The 19649-nt window shown below is 36.1% G+C and overlaps 7 protein-coding genes and 1 pseudogene across 7 annotated transcripts; 3 read left to right on the forward strand and 5 right to left on the reverse strand.

Moving 5' to 3' along the window:
- Nucleotides 1–8297: 8297 nt before the first annotated feature.
- Nucleotides 8298–8609, reverse strand: LOC149887406 (histone H4). The gene has a single exon (XM_090088325.1). It carries the CDS (start codon nt 8607–8609, stop codon nt 8298–8300), a length of 312 nt encoding a protein of 103 aa, XP_089944451.1.
- Nucleotides 8610–9114: 505 nt separating this feature from the next.
- On the reverse strand, nt 9115–11121 carry LOC149887407 (histone H1.0-A-like). The gene has a single exon (XM_090087458.1). It carries the CDS (start codon nt 10345–10347, stop codon nt 9772–9774), a length of 576 nt encoding a protein of 191 aa, XP_089943584.1. The 5' UTR covers nt 10348–11121; the 3' UTR covers nt 9115–9771.
- On the forward strand, nt 9150–9560 carry LOC149887408 (histone H3). Its single transcript, XM_090087459.1, has one exon. The coding sequence runs from the start codon at nt 9150–9152 to the stop codon at nt 9558–9560; it is 411 nt and encodes a 136-aa protein (XP_089943585.1).
- Nucleotides 11122–13633: 2512 nt separating the features above from the next.
- LOC149887409 (histone H2A, orphon) lies at nt 13634–14023 on the reverse strand. The gene has a single exon (XM_090086659.1). The coding sequence runs from the start codon at nt 14021–14023 to the stop codon at nt 13634–13636; it is 390 nt and encodes a 129-aa protein (XP_089942785.1).
- Nucleotides 14024–14317: 294 nt separating this feature from the next.
- Nucleotides 14318–14722, forward strand: LOC149887410 (late histone H2B.L4 pseudogene; annotated as a pseudogene).
- A 733-nt stretch (nt 14723–15455) lies between these two features.
- On the reverse strand, nt 15456–15767 carry LOC149887411 (histone H4). The gene has a single exon (XM_090088326.1). It carries the CDS (start codon nt 15765–15767, stop codon nt 15456–15458), a length of 312 nt encoding a protein of 103 aa, XP_089944452.1.
- Nucleotides 15768–16271: 504 nt separating this feature from the next.
- On the reverse strand, nt 16272–18278 carry LOC149887412 (histone H1.0-A-like). The gene has a single exon (XM_090087580.1). The coding sequence runs from the start codon at nt 17502–17504 to the stop codon at nt 16929–16931; it is 576 nt and encodes a 191-aa protein (XP_089943706.1). The 5' UTR covers nt 17505–18278; the 3' UTR covers nt 16272–16928.
- Nucleotides 16307–16717, forward strand: LOC149887413 (histone H3). Its single transcript, XM_090087581.1, has one exon. The coding sequence runs from the start codon at nt 16307–16309 to the stop codon at nt 16715–16717; it is 411 nt and encodes a 136-aa protein (XP_089943707.1).
- Nucleotides 18279–19649: the final 1371 nt, after the last annotated feature.

Here is a 19649-nt window from a genome sequence, read left to right on the forward strand (position 1 = left end):
TGACAGCTAAAAAGGCTGACGTAATGGTTTCTGGGGTGGATGTGTGAGGGGGGGGGCAGGAGTGTGTGTTATTGTAAGTTCATCCAAGCTCGAGAAACAAGTTTGAAAATGTCATTTAAAGCAATAATTGTTGGAAAACCAAATTGAGTTTTAAACAAAATAACATTTAATTTTGGTTTAACGTTTATACTATTATAATTGTTAAAAAAGCAGAATGAACATAACAAAACGTCTCTTTTTATAAATTTTTTTTAGGCTTTTAATTGAAGTTAAACAGTTATAGATGAAAAGAAAAAAAAACTTACAATGAACGTCGATATGATACGTCGCATCAAGATAATGACTTCTATATATTTTTTCGGCATCATATACAATGTGTATATACGAAATCAACGCATCCAAGGTGTTGGAAATTTTCTATTATTTTAACCCACCCGCTACAAAAAGCCCAACTATGTAAAACTTTCAACTTCAGAACCATTTTGTTTGTTACTTGGTAAATGGCAAATTTTATTAGAAAAAAAGAGGTTTATCTATGAAATAAGCGAAAATGTTCTACAAATTAGTGAAAAACTTCCTATAGTTGAAAATATGAATGTCTCTAAAAACAGAGTGAATGCTTAAAGAAGTTCAGATATACCAAAGCAAGAAGGCTTAAAGAAAACTTTCAGAAAAAGGCTGACGGAACAAATTTGTCATTTAAAAGCCTTTTTAAATATTAAACTGATTATAAACCACAATTATAAAAGGTTAAAAACACAAAAATAACCGATGAAAAATTACTAATTCAAGATGTATCGTCCTTTATACAGCTATTTCTAAAATTGTATTTTAGAAATCGCTGTATAATGTTTTGTATGTATTAACACAACACTTAGTCAATTTCAGAAGTAAAAGTTTTTTAGTCTTAGAGCGAAGGTATATAGGGGATACTTAACTTTAACGTTTCTCTGAGTCATTACCTGAAAACTTAAAAAATAATTTTTGACATGTGTGTATTCCCTCTAGCATGCCGAATAACAATGAACCTCAGAATTTTTACTATTTTGCTTTTTTACAAGTTTAAACCATTAAAAAAAAAAAATACCAGTATGCCATCACAGGCAACTAACTGCTCCAATGATGGCACACTTTAAAGAAATTAGACAAACAAGAGTTTTTTTTGTTTTTTTATTAATGGAAACACAACTTATCAAAAAAAACAAAATTAAAAATAAATCTTTGGTCTGTAAGCATAGTTCACATATAAATTTTTTTCTTCTTCTATTTATGCCTGCACATAAACAATGACACCAAGATCTGCATTTTTGACAATAAATCCATGGTTCTTTAGACCAAGACAGCAAATAAAGTTCATAACAATACAAAAATGCTGTATCAGATTCAAAATCCATTATACTATTACTTCCTTTAATCTCCTCACTGCAGTATTTTTCTTCAACAGTCGTCTTTCTTTTTGTTTTTCTAACAAATTTTTCCTTTTCTTTGTTATCTTTTTCTTTTGCTTTATCTTTTAATTCTTGGATATCCGGTGTGGTATTCAGAGCTCCAGTTTTTCCACGTTTTCATGCCCTTTTCAATTCAATTTTAGGGGTTGCTAAAGGCACTGGACACAACTTTGTGTACTAGATCTTATCCTTTCGTTGAAACAGAAGATCTAATGCATGTGGAAGCTTCTGATGGGGGAGATTTCATTTTCAAATGTGTTGGTTTCTCAAACTCTTGTATTTCATCTTTTATCTTAGCTTGATTACCTTTTTATGCGCATTAAAATTTATTTCAGGCATTTTTTTCAACTCATTTTGCAGACTTTCCTATGATGGCAACTCCTCGGTATGCCATCATAGGAAAGAGTCACCATACTTATTACAACAAGCTGTGTCTACCTTATTCTACACATAGCATTAAAATAAGCATTCTAATAAATATACAAATCCTGCAGATGAAATGCATGAAAATTTCACTTCTGTATGATATATTATAAAATCGTAATTCTAAATATATGAGGGCATTAAAACTACAACACCACATGCGAAAATTTATGTTTGTTGATTACAAAAGCATTATTTACTACAAAAGGATGAATTTTCACCAGAAGTAATGAATTACTAATATACACGTGTTGGTCTAATCACTCATACACCAAAACCAATATTTTTGGAAATATGACCAGTATGCCATCATAAGCGCTATGCCATCATAGGCACCTTTCCCCTATATAAAGATAATTGCCAAAAACAGCGTGTAAAATTTATATTAAAGGTTTAAAAGGGTTCCCAAGAAAATCCTTCAGATGTATGAATACATATGATTGAGCAACGAAGCCAAATTCCAGAATCTTTTAAATTTCTCCTAAAAAAGTTGTAAGTTGCGAAAAACGAACTTCTAATAAAAATATTTTTTATTTTTATGTCATAAAATTGATCTGATCATGAGACATTCATTTTGCTCAATCAGGTCAGGTTATAGAAATACTGCACGCCTATTTTTTTTTTTGAGAAAAACATAATTTTCAAGAAATCTCTCATTTTCATCCTAGTAATGCAATACATTGCAATAATTATTTGTTAACTGAAAAAAGGCTCAATTTAACTCCTCTATTAACTTTAAACTTAAAAAAAACTTGTGAATTTATCGAATGCAGTAAATAAAAAATCTATTTCCTGAGGAAAGAGTTATTGGTTCGTCCCGTTTAAGACACCAACAATATTCAGCTAACATGTTTTTGTTCCAACGTCCTTGATATCTGGTCTCCATCGTTTTTGTATCCTGGTGGAATCTTTCACCCTGTTCCTCGCTGTCATCTCCACAGTTTTAAGGAAAGTAGTCAAGACTTGACTGGAGAGTATGCATTTTTATTGACATGCAAGCTCTGAATATGTTTCGAATGTCAGTGAGTTTATGAAAAGCTTTTCGAAGCTTTTCATAAACTCACTGACATTTGAAACATATTCAGAGCTTCTTTTATTTTCCAGAAATCCTTCAATTACTGTGCTGAACGTTCGCCATGCATCTCGTTCAATGCCTACCATTTTGATATCAAAATCTTTGTCCTTTAACAGAGTTCTAGTTTTGGGTCCGTCAAACATACCTGCATCTAGCTTGGCATCACTAATCTGTAGGAACTTTTGTAATATATACTTAAAAGCTTGGCCTTCTTTATCAGTACTTAATTTTTGACCAAGTTTGATATTGAGAAGAGGAAGTAAAACATTTTCTGGAGGGACTGTGGTTTAGCTATCACGTTGTAGCTGCCAATTGTGAATGCCTGAATAACTATCTGCCCCACTATCCCATAGGCATAAGAGGCAAAGGTATTTTGTGTACACCCCTTGCACCCCAAGAAGAAAGCACACAACCTGAAAAGAAAAGAATTATTCATAAAAAATCAAATCTTATCAAGTTAAAATATATTTCTATTTCTTTCTAAAAAATTACCCACAGGTATTTTCAAAGGAAAGCTTTATATTGACAAGAAAACATAGAAAGTATTTTACCTTAAGGTCACCACATATTGATTGCATCAATCAATATTTTCATGTTCTTGTAGCTTTCTGTCAACTGAGCTGAATGTCCGATAGGTACAGATGCCATTTTATTGCCAATGTGTAGGAGTACTGCCTTTAGGCTTCTGCTAGAGGAATCATTAAAGAGCCTCCATTCTCTTGGTTGGTAAGAAACACCAAGTGCCTCTATTAAGCCTTTTACATCATTACAATATGCCAACAAGCTAGAAGAATCAACTTCAAAGAACCTTCTAAAATTTTCTACTCTGTTTCTATACCGATAGAAGGTAGTTTCTTTAGCGAGGAGATTGCTCTCACTAAGACAGGAACCAAGAAGTTGTGCATTCTCTTTAGAAAGACCAAGATCTCTGTTCAAGTCATTTAATTGACTTTGAGTGAGTGGTCTTGGCAAAGTCATGCTAGACATTGGCTCATATGTCACAGATATGTTAGGTCTTCCACTTTTACACCTTCCATATCCTCTTCTAGTTCGCCTTTCTCAGGTGGAGAAGGAGCTGGAACTCTTGAACCATGTGGCACTGGCTTAATGGGAGAAAGAAATCAGGATAGAACACCATGTGTTTTTTTTTTCTTATTGACACCTGAAAAAACTCACATATCTATTTTCAGATTTTTATCCAATTTTTTTATACAACTTAAAAAATTTTTTTGTTGAATTTCAACACAATTTTTATAAACAATTCAAGCTTCATTAGACTATAAAAAAAGCAAAATATGTTTGGATAAGTTAAATATTGTTCTTTTAAGAAATTATCTTACTATGAAGATTGGTCATACAAAAATAGCAGTCTGTCGTATGGTCCTTGCGTACCATCTGTACACCAAATGACATACAGTTTGCTGTACCCTAATTCCAGCGCCTAAAGGCTACGACACAGGCTTTGGAGCATATATGTGGGGCAAAGCCTTTATCTTGGTCGCCAAGCCTTATTCCGAAATATGCACTGTAAGGGGACTTTACTAACGTAGTTATGGTGCATTGCTGATCACTAAAAGTTACCTTTCCACGCAGATAGCAGAATCTGTCGGGACTGTTTTTACATTTTCTATTAATTTTGAAATAATATCTTTGGCTAAGCTAAAACAAACAAGCTTTCAGAAATTAAAAAACTTAAAATTTTTTTTTAATTTTATATTATTTGTATCAAAATTTTGCATCAAAACTTTTTAATTAGATTTCAGCTTAAAAAATTGTCAAATAAATAAGCTTTTAAAAAAGCTCTTTAAAATGGAAAGAGATTAGACAGTTTAAAAATTTATATATTTTATATATTTTAATTATTTTATATATTTTAATAAATAAAGACTGTTAAAACAAGTTAATTTTTCTATACATATCATTTTTTTCTTCTTTTAAGAATAACTTTTTCAACAAAGACTCCTTTATCCAGATCAGAATCTGAACTGCCTACATCATTTTCTATATCAGAACTGTCTAGATTCATTTGAAAATAAAACAAAAAATCAACTCATTTTTTTATTTGAAGCACAAATTTAGTTTACTGGCTAGTACTAGATATGAAGGAAATTCCGATGGAACTTGAAGCGGAAATTTCCTTCGATTAACCCGAAGCACATTAGAAATTACGGTTGTGTTATCCGCTCCAATTTTTTTATAAAATTAATTTTTGGTCCCGCTCCGGATAAACGGTCGGTATAAACGGTAGTTTTATAAAACTGAACCTAAATTTTTTAAATAATATAGAGGAGAAGGGGGGGGGGGGGGGGAATTCTGGAAATGGAGAAATGCCAATACAAATTTAGGAGGTGTGTTAAGAATTATTTTTGTTAAATAGCCAGTAAGCAACTTTAAACTTTTGAATAAAACTTACATTGTTGATTTAATATCTCGATTTGAAAAGGTTTTTGAAGAGATGCTTTTTTATTTTACAAGCATTTTTATGTTAAGTCTAAATTAAGATTACTTTTGATCACGAGCACGGTATCATTTAGTCTCTGTTGCTGTGGAGATGTTTGTAAATTTAGAATGTCTGTATATTTATGATAGGAAACACTCACCACAAAGAAAACGCAGGTTTTCGTTGAAATCTGATTTTGGACGTCCTTTCCTTTAAATTTTTGACAAGGAAGGTAAATTTTTGAAGGTGGGGTTGATTGGTGTATTGATGGGAACACAATGATACAATTACATATGTAATTAATATATGGGGGTTTTTATATATCACTGTCTAACATTGCAATTTATTTTTTATTCAGATTGAAGATGTCGAAAGAAAGTGATATTTGTAAATTCTTAGTAAAGCTGAATAAATTTGAAGCCAAATGTAAAGTTTGCTTTAAATCTTACAAATAAACTGTGGCAGTATGTCAACTATATCTAGCCATTTTAAAACCAAACATGAAACATCTTGGAAGGAACATATTTTGAAAACTACCGAGGCACTTAATGAGCAAAAGCTTTATAAAGAAAAAGAGGCTAATTTCACAACAATTGAAAGTTGTATAACAATTGAAAGTTGCATTTAAAAATCAAAAGTATGAGTCAAATGATCCGAAGCAATTGAAATTTGATTGAGATTTAACAAAGTTTGTCTGCAATCTCGGTAAGGGTCTGCGTCTCAATCTCGGTCTACCTTTGAATTTTTAAATCATGAATGAGCTCAAGAATTTATTGATGAAGGAAAAAATATTTTCACTATCAAATCTGCATCAATATTTAGATGTCAAAAAATGTTGCTTGAAAAGGCTAAGGGTTGTAAGTAAAATTTCTCAAAGAATTTCCAGAAGTAACTGGAGTTAGTTTTACAACAGATCTCTGGGCAAGTCGGAACAATGGTTCCTACATGAGTCTTACAATTCACTACACTAATTCAGATTTTAATTCATTAAGTTTTCTCATTGCTTGCGCACGATTTACAGGTAGACCAACTGGGGTAGTAGTTCAGTAAACCTGGATGCTTTTATTTCTAAATTAAACTTAAATGAAGAGATGTACATAGCCTGCGTTAATGATCATAGTAGCAATATTGTTTTAGTTGCTGAAGAAAGTGATGAGATTAACTCAGAGTTGTGCTTCAACAATAACTCAATTTAGCTCGCTATTCGTAAAGCAATAAAAATTTTTATTAAACTTTCTAAAACAATAAAAAACTGCATGGAGTTAGAATCACACACACACACATGGAAGCGTTCTCTGCACTACTAAGCTTTAAGATGCATGTGAAGAACTTGAAATTAAGGCCATGATTTTTCCATGTACAACACAGTGGAATTCTGAGTATATGTACATTAAGTCAGTCCTCCAACTCAAAGATGCAATTTTAAGGGCAACGTTTTGAATAATTAAATGATTTAATTAAATATTTATTTGTGAGTTAGTTGGTTTAACTGTTTATCTGTTTGTAGTATGTAGCTGTAATAAGGTTTAGGGTTTAGAGAGATATGGGTCTAGTGTTATGTGTAAAGGTTTAAGGTTGTGTTTGTCCTCAGTATACTCATTATACAATATAACTCAATAAACGTTCTATTTGTGTGTAATGGTTAGCACTCTTTTATTCATTACATTTATAAAATACATATAATGCTCTCTGTTTTTACCAGTTATTCCTCTTTCAGTTCTTCTTTTTTTTTTATCCGTCTTCTTCCTTCTATCCGTCTCCCTCCTCTCATTATAAATCTTTATTTTTTTTTGAGCTTTTATATTTTTTTGTTGTTTTCTGTTGCGATACCCATTCATCATTTATTTATATGGCAGGTTGATGAATCTTCGTGTTTAGGTCTTTTCCCAGTTGTTTTGTTAAATTTTCTTCTTTCCGCTTTATCCTTTATGAGTCTTTATGTACACGTTTTTTCCTTGTTGTTTTTTTATTCAACTTTTCTTCTTTCGATTTTATCATTTACTTACGTGACAGGTTGATGAAATATCATGTCTTTTCTGATCCTTGTTTTTAACTTAACTCTCCCACCTTACTTAGTCAAAACACTTGAAAAAGCAAATAACAAGTTTGAAAAATAATGTTCCTCAGATGATCAATGGAAGACATTAGAATACAGTGTTCCGTTTCTTGAAAAATCTACAATATTCCTGTAGCTTTATCAGCTGATAAAAGACTAAAATCCAAGATGTAATGACGGAATTATATTCCTTGTACAAAGAGCTACTTGCCCAACAATATTACAAACACAAGCCAACAAAAATATTTATAAAAATGCTGATTTGTGAACTGTAGGAACGAAATCCTTTCAATTGTGCTGAGCAGCTGATTAATTGCTATGCAATTTTTTAGACCCATGTTTCAAAGGTCTGCATTTGATTGAATATAAAAATTGATAAAATAAAAGAACCATTACTGACTCAGGAAAAAGAAAAAAAAAAACAAGAAAAAGCCCCAATCAGTAGCAGTAAAATCAGTAGCAGTAAAATCAAGAAACTGAACTGAACCGAGCAAAATAAAATTTAAACCGAGCCGAAAAAAAGTTGAAAAGCGAATTGAAAAAAACCGAAACGAAAAAAGGTGTCTTTTCAAAAGGAGGTTTAATGATGATGATGGTGAGCAAAACACTTTATGTGTCAAGCGTCTACTCTAAACACTCAGTTAAACTATGCCTCGCTAAAAAACATTACTTAGAAATCAATTCAATTGCTTTTCATTTCGATTGAAACAAACTGAAACTGGTAAACTAAACCGTTTTTACACACCCCCTCTGCTTATCGCGGTGCAGCGTTCAAGTTCTAGATTGCCTATTAACGTTTAAAACAGATGTGTGGCTATAAAAATAGCCGTTTTTGATTGCTGAGGTGTTCCCCTTTTAACCACCAAAGCCGTACAATGTGCGACCTTGTCTTTTTAATGCGTAGACAACGTCCATAGCGGTGACTGTCTTTCTCTTGGCATGCTCTGTGTATGTTACAGCGTCGCGAATAACGTTTTCCAAAAAGACTTTTAGAACGCCTCGAGTCTCCTCGTAGATAAGTCCAGAGATACGCTTAACACCACCGCGACGAGCTAGACGACGTATGGCGGGCTTTGTGATTCCTTGGATGTTATCACGTAAAATCTTGCGATGACGCTTTGCGCCTCCTTTTCCAAGTCCTTTTCCTCCTTTACCGCGACCAGACATGATTAAAATTGTTTGAAGTTCAATTACTGTCTTTTTGCGTTTCTTTTTGTTTTTATTATGCGCTGGAAGCGCGACTTTTACCCTACATAGATGGAAACATCTTCGTCAAACAACCAATCGCAACGGTCCTTCGTCAAAAAGCCATCTGAACCAAAAAAACAAAAAAAAAAAAAAACGAAAACAAACTGCCTTGTTTTTAACGCGCGTTTTCGCATTTAACGCTTTTATCCGTTCGCAAACAGAGCAGAAAAGTTTCTTTTCGGAATTCCACTACGTCGACCTGTCTTTGAAGTGTTTAAAAAAGCAGAAATTGTAGAGGCGAGACAAACGCGCTCTCTTTTCCCGTAGCCAAAAAACACGCCTACGTGGCCTTAATGCCTTATTTTGCATTTGTACTTGAACCAATCAAAGAGCACTTTCTTAGCACCAATCAGAATGCAGCTTTAAGTCGCGGCAAAGTCTAAAAATGTCAACAAAACGCGTTAAATTGAAAAACTTCAAAAGTTCAACTTAAACTGATAAGTGTAAGCGTAACTTACAATGGCCCGCACAAAACAAACAGCTAGAAAATCTACCGGCGGTAAAGCACCGAGAAAGCAGCTGGCAACAAAAGCAGCAAGAAAGAGTGCCCCGGCTACCGGCGGAGTAAAGAAACCCCACAGATACCGACCCGGTACCGTAGCTTTGAGAGAGATCCGAAGATACCAAAAATCGACAGAGCTCCTAATCAGAAAACTACCCTTCCAGCGATTGGTTCGCGAAATAGCTCAAGATTTCAAGACTGACTTGCGTTTCCAAAGCACCGCCGTCATGGCCTTACAAGAAGCTTCAGAAGCCTACTTAGTGGGTCTCTTCGAAGATACCAACTTGTGCGCCATCCATGCAAAGCGTGTCACTATTATGCCAAAAGACATTCAGTTGGCGAGAAGAATCAGAGGAGAGCGAGCTTAAAAAATGGTGCTTCTAAACAAAACGGCTATTTTCATAGCCACAAATCTGTTAAAAACGTTGTCGGCTTAGTGCCTTAAAACAAAACAAAACAAAAAAAAAAAACAACAAACAAACAAACACAAAGTAAACAAGTTCTACGCCTGGAACTTTGTTTTTAGAAAGATGTGTGGCTATGAAAATAGCCGTTTGACAAAAAGCGGGGTAGGTTAGGTTATTTCTTTTCCACTTTTGCGATGGTTTTCTTGGCTGCAGCTTTCTTCTTAGGTGTCGCTTTCACTTTCTTTACTGCGGGCTTTTTAGCAACCGGTTTCTGGGCGCTCTTTTTTGCGGGAGTCACTTTTTTCTTAGGAGTAGCTTTTTTCACTTTCTCTTTTTGTGCGACTTTTTTCACTGACGCAGCTTTCTTTTTTGGCGTGCTCTTCTTTTCAGCAGGCTTCTTTACTTCTTTGGCTTCTTTTTTGTGCTTCTTGGCGACTGCAGCAGGCTTCTTTAACGGTTTGGGCTTAGCTGCAATTCTAAAAGAACCCGACGCGCCAGTTCCTTTCACTTGTACGAGCTCGCCAGCAACCACCATGCGCTTTAAATTAATCTTGACTTGCGAATCGACGTTTTCACCCACCTTGTTGTTGGCCTTGACGTGCTTGGCGATAGCTTGTCTTGACGACCCTTTGCGTTCTTTAAGCGAATTAATAGCATCGACAATCATCGCCTTGTAGGGAGCATGATCAGCAGGCTTTTTAGGCGCAGACTTCTTTGTGGCCTTTTTCGGAGATGCAGCTTCAGTCATTTTTTTTTTGTCGTGTTTCAGAGAAACGTTGCGTTCGTTTTTATAAAACTTCTAGATGTTTAGATGTTTTTATTTTTCAAGCGGAGTTTTATGCGGACTGTCGAGGAGACTTTTTTTTTTTTTTTTTTTGCTCCACCGTCAGACTGCAAAGTGTGTTTTCGTGTTGACAGGCAAACCTCCACAGCTCGCGTCTCTCGCTCTCTTAAAGCTTCATTAGTTTTGAAATCTTCTAAAGAATAGTGACGCTTTGTAAATTGCGGCGTTTCGGTGCCACAGCATGTTAGAAGCGAAAGGTATCGCATCAAAACATCGAAAAAATAGTCTTTAAAAGCAATCGAGTGCGCGCATGGCCAAATAACATCAGCGCTACTTACTCTGGACAAAGCAGCTTAATTTCATCAAGAAACTGAACCATATGGCTTCCCAAAAAAGCTTATGCCAATCTCTTCTAAGCATTTGGTACCATACAAACTCAATAGAGGCGAAGGGCACAAACACGCGCGATTGCTGGAATATTTAATGCGTTAGCAACGCGTACTAACGACGATTTTTAGTTCAGACCAATTCTTTTTCTAAACACAGAGACACAACAAAGAACATTCCATGAAAAAGGAACACTATGTTGTGCTTATTCGTGTTCGTTAACAAAAACGATCGAAGGCTAAAACTGCGATAACGCAGTCAACATATATAAAGTCGCGGACACTAGAAAAAAAGGAAAAACTTAGCAACCTGAAAGTTCTGGACATCGTAAAAAAAAAAAATAAATAAAAAATAAAATTCATTATGGAAGGTAACGGTAAAAAAACGTTTGAGGAGATAAGAGAATGAGTGACGAATGCACAATACGGGGTCCATTCGGTTCTTCGTCTTCATAGTCATCGTTCGAGCGAAGCTTGGTGTTTTCTTTACAATTGTGCAGTCTTGGGAAGGCATGCAACTTTTGTTCAAGTTCATAAAGGCAAAACTGAATTAGAATATGGCGATTTTAAAAGATGCTCTACATTTCCGTTTGCTTTTCAAAGTGCAAATTTCGCTTTTGATTTCATGCGCTCATAACTGGCATTTCAAAAATGACACTTTAACACTCGTGAAAAGTGAATTTGGCGGCTTTTGCATGATGCAAAGTTATTAAAATCGCGCGAGGCATCAGTTATAAGGTGTTCACAACCGAAGTTATTGCAGATCAATTCCATCTCTCGTTTTTTCATTTTCAGAAAAGTTCATTTTTCTCCGCTTTATAACATCATAACCATTAGGCTTAGCTGCTTTAGCCTTAGCGAGGTCCTTGACATTAGAAAAGCACCAGTTGGAATTTTATTTTTGCTAAAAATAAAGGCTAACAAATGCAACAGAAATATCTATCTTGCAAGGAACTCGTTCATAATTGAAAAACAAATACAAAGTAAGCTACTTAGTTAGTTAGTTAGTTAGTTAGTTAGTTAGTTAGTTAGTTAGTTAGTTAGTTAGTTAGTTAGTTAGTTAGTTAGTTAGTTAGTTAGTTAGTTAGTTAGTTAGTTAGTTAGTTAGTTAGTCAGTTAGTTAGTTAGTCAGTTAGTTAGTTAGTTAGTTAGTTAGTCTCTCAGTGAGTTAGTTGGTTAGTTAGTTAGTTAGTTAGTTATTTAGTTAGTTAGTTAGTTAGTTAGTTAGTTAGTTAGTTAGTTAGTTAGTTAGTTAGTTAGTTAGTTAGTTAGTTAGTTAGTTAGTTAGTTAGTTAGTTAGTTAGTTAGTTGGTTAGTTAGTTAGTTAGTTAGTCAATCAGTTAGTTAGTTAGTTAGTTAGTCAGTCAGTTAGTTAGTTAGTCAGTCAGTCAGTTAGTTGGTTAGTCAGTCAGTTAGTTAGTCATTCAGTTAGTTAGTTTGTATCTTAGTTAGTTTGTTAGGTACTAAGTTAGGCAGATACGTGAAAAATGACGATAGATGACGATAAATGAGGACAATAATTAAAATGTAGCTACTTTGTAAAATCTTATTACTTTAACTAAAGTTTTAGTACTTTGTTAAAATAGCATGAGAACTAACGCTACCCCACAAGCTTTTTAAAGTTCTTTTTTAAGGTTTCAGCAACCCATCCGACGTTGCGAGAAACACCTGATAGTTACTGTGAAAAAAGGTATTGGCCAACTTCTCGACTGTCGCGTTTTATTCTTTCCGGGGTTTTAGGGACGGGTCATTTAGAAAACAAAATGTAAAAGAACTAGAGCGTCGTAACTTTGTTATATGTTGAGTTTTGTGCCCGTCGCAAGTTTGACGTGTTTTAATTGAAGGAATGTTTAGTTCTAGCTTTACGTTTTTTTCCTTTAATGTAAAATAAAGGGTTGTCTGCGCATGCTGTGATTTTTGTTTCGACTTTGTCAAGTGTTATGACTTTGATCATTTGCTTTATTTCGAAGTGTCTCAAGAGTGTGTCAGCTTGGAGTATGTATGAGTTTTCGACAGCGGACGTCTTTGTCTTTACCCCTCTTGTTTGTTAGACATGACGTGCAATGACCCGTTCACTTCTTTTCGTTGACGTTTTTTTTCGCATTTCAAAAAACTACTGACCAAGAGAACGTGCGCAGAAGAAAAATGACAAGGTAAAACCAACAACAAAAAACCATGCAATTAAGGATTACACACAGACAAACACGCAAGTGTAAAAAACGGAAATTTTTTTTTTTTTTTTTTTTTTTCGTGCTGCCGCTTTTTTGTTTGTTTTTTTTTGTTTTGTTTTGTTTTTGTTGCTGCTGCTGATGCTAATGCCGTCACTGCTGCTTAACCTCGCTCTTTGTTTTTTTCTCCGCTAAATATACTTTTTTGCTGAAATCCTAAGGGAGCTAAATTCTTACGGAGGCGCTTAAATCTTCTTTGTTATTTTCCTACAGCCTATAGATGGTCGCCAATCTGGGCACGTGCGTGTTCACTTTTTATTCAAGTTACGTTGGATCCTTTCAAAACTTGGAATCTTGAACATGCACGTGACCTGTGAGGTAACCGAACTGTTTTTTCTCCCTCAGGTTATAACTTAAAACGTTTCAAAGATGGCGTGTAAACCCCACCATGTATTTTTTTGTAACGGGATGCGTGTGCTCTTTTTATCCCCTAACAGCTTTAAAAAGAGATTTTGAACCCCCCTCCCCTCCCTTCCTTACACACACACACACACACACACACACACACACACACACACACACACACACACTTCTTTATATTCTCCTTAGTGTGTTTAAGCTCATGCCGTCATGTTTTTAACAGATGTGTGGCTATGAAAATAGCCTTTATTTTTTATCTTGTGTTCAGAGTACCGTTTATTTGGCTGCTGGTTTTGGAACCTTTTCGTTCTTCTTGGGAAGCAAAACGGCTTGTATGTTTGGCAGCACACCGCCACTGGCTATAGTAACACCTGACAACAACTTGTTCAACTCTTCGTCATTGCGAACAGCTAACTGTAAGTGTCGAGGAATGATTCTAGCTTTCTTATTGTCACGAGCAGCGTTACCGGCCAACTCCAAAATTTCGGCGGAGAGATACTCCAAAACAGCAGCTAAATAGACAGGTGCGCCTGAACCGATGCGATTGGCGTAGTGTCCTTTGCGCAAAAATCGGTGAACACGACCGACTGGAAACTGAAGTCCGGCTCTGAACGATCGAGTCTTTGCCTTGGCTTTAGCTTTTCCTCCTTTTCCACGTCCTGACATTTTAATTTCTTACACTGAGAAACAACGAGAGACAACCTAGAGATATTTGTGCGCGCTTTGAAATCAACTTACAAAATTCCTTTTTCTTATCAAAAACATTTGGTCTCGAACTGCACTTTTTTTAACGAATAGAAAAACTCCGTCAAACAATGCGCAAATTAGTTAATCTTTGAAGAACCAATGAGCTTGCGAGAAACAGAAATGTTCTCGAATTGGAGACCACAACTGCGCTTTATATAGGAAGTGATTCGGTTGCTTGTAATTTCAAATTTCAATTCTCTAAAACTCGTCGACATGTCTGACGCTCCAAAGGCCGGAGGAAAACAAGCGCCCAAGGTGGCCAAAAAGGGGGAAAAACGCGCTGGTAAGAAAGGCGGCAAGATCGCTGGTACTGGAGACAAAAAGCGCAAGAGAAAGAGGCGAGAATCCTACGCCATTTACATTTACAACGTCTTGAAGCAAGTTCACCCTGATGTTGGTGTTTCTTCCAAAGCGATGAGCATCATGAATTCTTTCGTCAACGACATTTTTGAAAGAATCGCTTCAGAAGCTTCACGACTAGCCCTCCAAAACAAGAAATCAACCATCTCTTCGCGTGAAATTCAAACAGCTGTGCGCCTCTTACTTCCCGGTGAGTTGGCCAAACACGCAGTGAGCGAAGGCACCAAGGCTGTTACTAAGTACACCAGCAGTAAATAGATGGAGCGCTATCTAAACGGCTATTTTCATAGCCACACATCTTGTAAAAGCATTGTACGCATTAGAACGCCTTAAATTGTAGTAGAGAGAAAGTACTTAAAATGCAATAGCTAGGCAGCCATTGTTTGCTCGTTTTAAATTGCGACACCGCGTCTAAAGAGCGAGCGCTTTTCTAGACTTGCTTTTTTTGATGTTTAAACGTATAGCTTTTGCATCCACTTTGGATACAAAAAGTTATTACAGTAGGTAAACGCGTGAGAAAATCTTTCAACAACTACTTGAGCGCCACCTTTTTGCTTTTGATCAAAACCTTAGCCCTTATGACCCACCCATCGTTATTATTTGCTGCTACTACCACACTTTTGCTCCTTTTTTCTTTTTTCTTTTTTTTTTCAAATGTATTGCGCGCATCTTTAGGAAATCAGACTTAAAGCAGCGCTTTAGATAAAAATCACCTTTCTAGCCCGATGATGGTGAGCAAAACACTTTATGTGTCAAGCGTCTACTCTAAACACTCAGTTAAACTATGCCTCGCTAAAAAACATTACTTAGAAATCAATTCAATTGCTTTTCATTTCGATTGAAACAAACTGAAACTGGTAAACTAAACCGTTTTTACACACCCCCTCTGCTTATCGCGGTGCAGCGTTCAAGTTCTAGATTGCCTATTAACGTTTAAAACAGATGTGTGGCTATAAAAATAGCCGTTTTTGATTGCTGAGGTGTTCCCCTTTTAACCACCAAAGCCGTACAATGTGCGACCTTGTCTTTTTAATGCGTAGACAACGTCCATAGCGGTGACTGTCTTTCTCTTGGCATGCTCTGTGTATGTTACAGCGTCGCGAATAACGTTTTCCAAAAAGACTTTTAGAACGCCTCGAGTCTCCTCGTAGATAAGTCCAGAGATACGCTTAACACCACCGCGACGAGCTAGACGACGTATGGCGGGCTTTGTGATTCCTTGGATGTTATCACGTAAAATCTTGCGATGACGCTTTGCGCCTCCTTTTCCAAGTCCTTTTCCTCCTTTACCGCGACCAGACATGATTAAAATTGTTTGAAGTTCAATTACTGTCTTTTTGCGTTTCTTTTTGTTTTTATTATGCGCTGGAAGCGCGACTTTTACCCTACATAGATGGAAACATCTTCGTCAAACAACCAATCGCAACGGTCCTTCGTCAAAAAGCCATCTGAACCAAAAAAACAAAAAAAAAAAAAACCAAAACAAACTGCCTTGTTTTTAACGCGCGTTTTCGCATTTAACGCTTTTATCCGTTCGCAAACAGAGCAGAAAAGTTTCTTTTCGGAATTCCACTACGTCGACCTGTCTTTGAAGTGTTTAAAAAAGCAGAAATTGTAGAGGCGAGACAAACGCGCTCTCTTTTCCCGTAGCCAAAAAACACGCCTACGTGGCCTTAATGCCTTATTTTGCATTTGTACTTGAACCAATCAAAGAGCACTTTCTTAGCACCAATCAGAATGCAGCTTTAAGTCGCGGCAAAGTCTAAAAATGTCAACAAAACGCGTTAAATTGAAAAACTTCAAAAGTTCAACTTAAACTGATAAGTGTAAGCGTAACTTACAATGGCCCGCACAAAACAAACAGCTAGAAAATCTACCGGCGGTAAAGCACCGAGAAAGCAGCTGGCAACAAAAGCAGCAAGAAAGAGTGCCCCGGCTACCGGCGGAGTAAAGAAACCCCACAGATACCGACCCGGTACCGTAGCTTTGAGAGAGATCCGAAGATACCAAAAATCGACAGAGCTCCTAATCAGAAAACTACCCTTCCAGCGATTGGTTCGCGAAATAGCTCAAGATTTCAAGACTGACTTGCGTTTCCAAAGCACCGCCGTCATGGCCTTACAAGAAGCTTCAGAAGCCTACTTAGTGGGTCTCTTCGAAGATACCAACTTGTGCGCCATCCATGCAAAGCGTGTCACTATTATGCCAAAAGACATTCAGTTGGCGAGAAGAATCAGAGGAGAGCGAGCTTAAAAAATGGTGCTTCTAAACAAAACGGCTATTTTCATAGCCACAAATCTGTTAAAAACGTTGTCGGCTTAGTGCCTTAAAACAAAACAAAACAAAAAAAAAAAACAACAAACAAACAAACACAAAGTAAACAAGTTCTACGCCTGGAACTTTGTTTTTAGAAAGATGTGTGGCTATGAAAATAGCCGTTTGACAAAAAGCGGGGTAGGTTAGGTTATTTCTTTTCCACTTTTGCGATGGTTTTCTTGGCTGCAGCTTTCTTCTTAGGTGTCGCTTTCACTTTCTTTACTGCGGGCTTTTTAGCAACCGGTTTCTGGGCGCTCTTTTTTGCGGGAGTCACTTTTTTCTTAGGAGTAGCTTTTTTCACTTTCTCTTTTTGTGCGACTTTTTTCACTGACGCAGCTTTCTTTTTTGGCGTGCTCTTCTTTTCAGCAGGCTTCTTTACTTCTTTGGCTTCTTTTTTGTGCTTCTTGGCGACTGCAGCAGGCTTCTTTAACGGTTTGGGCTTAGCTGCAATTCTAAAAGAACCCGACGCGCCAGTTCCTTTCACTTGTACGAGCTCGCCAGCAACCACCATGCGCTTTAAATTAATCTTGACTTGCGAATCGACGTTTTCACCCACCTTGTTGTTGGCCTTGACGTGCTTGGCGATAGCTTGTCTTGACGACCCTTTGCGTTCTTTAAGCGAATTAATAGCATCGACAATCATCGCCTTGTAGGGAGCATGATCAGCAGGCTTTTTAGGCGCAGACTTCTTTGTGGCCTTTTTCGGAGATGCAGCTTCAGTCATTTTTTTTTTGTCGTGTTTCAGAGAAACGTTGCGTTCGTTTTTATAAAACTTCTAGATGTTTAGATGTTTTTATTTTTCAAGCGGAGTTTTATGCGGACTGTCGAGGAGACTTTTTTTTTTTTTTTTTTTGCTCCACCGTCAGACTGCAAAGTGTGTTTTCGTGTTGACAGGCAAACCTCCACAGCTCGCGTCTCTCGCTCTCTTAAAGCTTCATTAGTTTTGAAATCTTCTAAAGAATAGTGACGCTTTGTAAATTGCGGCGTTTCGGTGCCACAGCATGTTAGAAGCGAAAGGTATCGCATCAAAACATCGAAAAAATAGTCTTTAAAAGCAATCGAGTGCGCGCATGGCCAAATAACATCAGCGCTACTTACTCTGGACAAAGCAGCTTAATTTCATCAAGAAACTGAACCATATGGCTTCCCAAAAAAGCTTATGCCAATCTCTTCTAAGCATTTGGTACCATACAAACTCAATAGAGGCGAAGGGCACAAACACGCGCGATTGCTGGAATATTTAATGCGTTAGCAACGCGTACTAACGACGATTTTTAGTTCAGACCAATTCTTTTTCTAAACACAGAGACACAACAAAGAACATTCCATGAAAAAGGAACACTATGTTGTGCTTATTCGTGTTCGTTAACAAAAACGATCGAAGGCTAAAACTGCGATAACGCAGTCAACATATATAAAGTCGCGGACACTAGAAAAAAAGGAAAAACTTAGCAACCTGAAAGTTCTGGACATCGTAAAAAAAAAAAATAAATAAAAAATAAAATTCATTATGGAAGGTAACGGTAAAAAAACGTTTGAGGAGATAAGAGAATGAGTGACGAATGCACAATACGGGGTCCATTCGGTTCTTCGTCTTCATAGTCATCGTTCGAGCGAAGCTTGGTGTTTTCTTTACAATTGTGCAGTCTTGGGAAGGCATGCAACTTTTGTTCAAGTTCATAAAGGCAAAACTGAATTAGAATATGGCGATTTTAAAAGATGCTCTACATTTCCGTTTGCTTTTCAAAGTGCAAATTTCGCTTTTGATTTCATGCGCTCATAACTGGCATTTCAAAAATGACACTTTAACACTCGTGAAAAGTGAATTTGGCGGCTTTTGCATGATGCAAAGTTATTAAAATCGCGCGAGGCATCAGTTATAAGGTGTTCACAACCGAAGTTATTGCAGATCAATTCCATCTCTCGTTTTTTCATTTTCAGAAAAGTTCATTTTTCTCCGCTTTATAACATCATAACCATTAGGCTTAGCTGCTTTAGCCTTAGCGAGGTCCTTGACATTAGAAAAGCACCAGTTGGAATTTTATTTTTGCTAAAAATAAAGGCTAACAAATGCAACAGAAATATCTATCTTGCAAGGAACTCGTTCATAATTGAAAAACAAATACAAAGTAAGCTACTTAGTTAGTTAGTTAGTTAGTTAGTTAGTTAGTTAGTTAGTTAGTTAGTTAGTTAGTTAGTTAGTTAGTTAGTTAGTTAGTTAGTTAGTTAGTTAGTTAGTTAGTTAGTTAGTTAGTTAGTTAGTTAGTCAGTTAGTTAGTTAGTCAGTTAGTTAGTTAGTTAGTTAGTTAGTCTCTCAGTGAGTTAGTTGGTTAGTTAGTTAGTTAGTTAGTTATTTAGTTAGTTAGTTAGTTAGTTAGTTAGTTAGTTAGTTAGTTAGTTAGTTAGTTAGTTAGTTAGTTAGTTAGTTAGTTAGTTAGTTAGTTAGTTAGTTAGTTGGTTAGTTAGTTAGTTAGTTAGTCAATCAGTTAGTTAGTTAGTTAGTTAGTCAGTCAGTTAGTTAGTTAGTCAGTCAGTCAGTTAGTTGGTTAGTCAGTCAGTTAGTTAGTCATTCAGTTAGTTAGTTTGTATCTTAGTTAGTTTGTTAGGTACTAAGTTAGGCAGATACGTGAAAAATGACGATAGATGACGATAAATGAGGACAATAATTAAAATGTAGCTACTTTGTAAAATCTTATTACTTTAACTAAAGTTTTAGTACTTTGTTAAAATAGCATGAGAACTAACGCTACCCCACAAGCTTTTTAAAGTTCTTTTTTAAGGTTTCAGCAACCCATCCGACGTTGCGAGAAACACCTGATAGTTACTGTGAAAAAAGGTATTGGCCAACTTCTCGACTGTCGCGTTTTAT

The sequence above is a fragment of the Hydra viridissima genome, unplaced genomic scaffold (assembly GCF_058129835.1).
Source record: "Hydra viridissima isolate aposymbiotic clone 2 unplaced genomic scaffold, HvirCarnegie_v1 scaffold_5, whole genome shotgun sequence".
Classification (NCBI taxonomy): domain Eukaryota; kingdom Metazoa; phylum Cnidaria; class Hydrozoa; order Anthoathecata; family Hydridae; genus Hydra; species Hydra viridissima.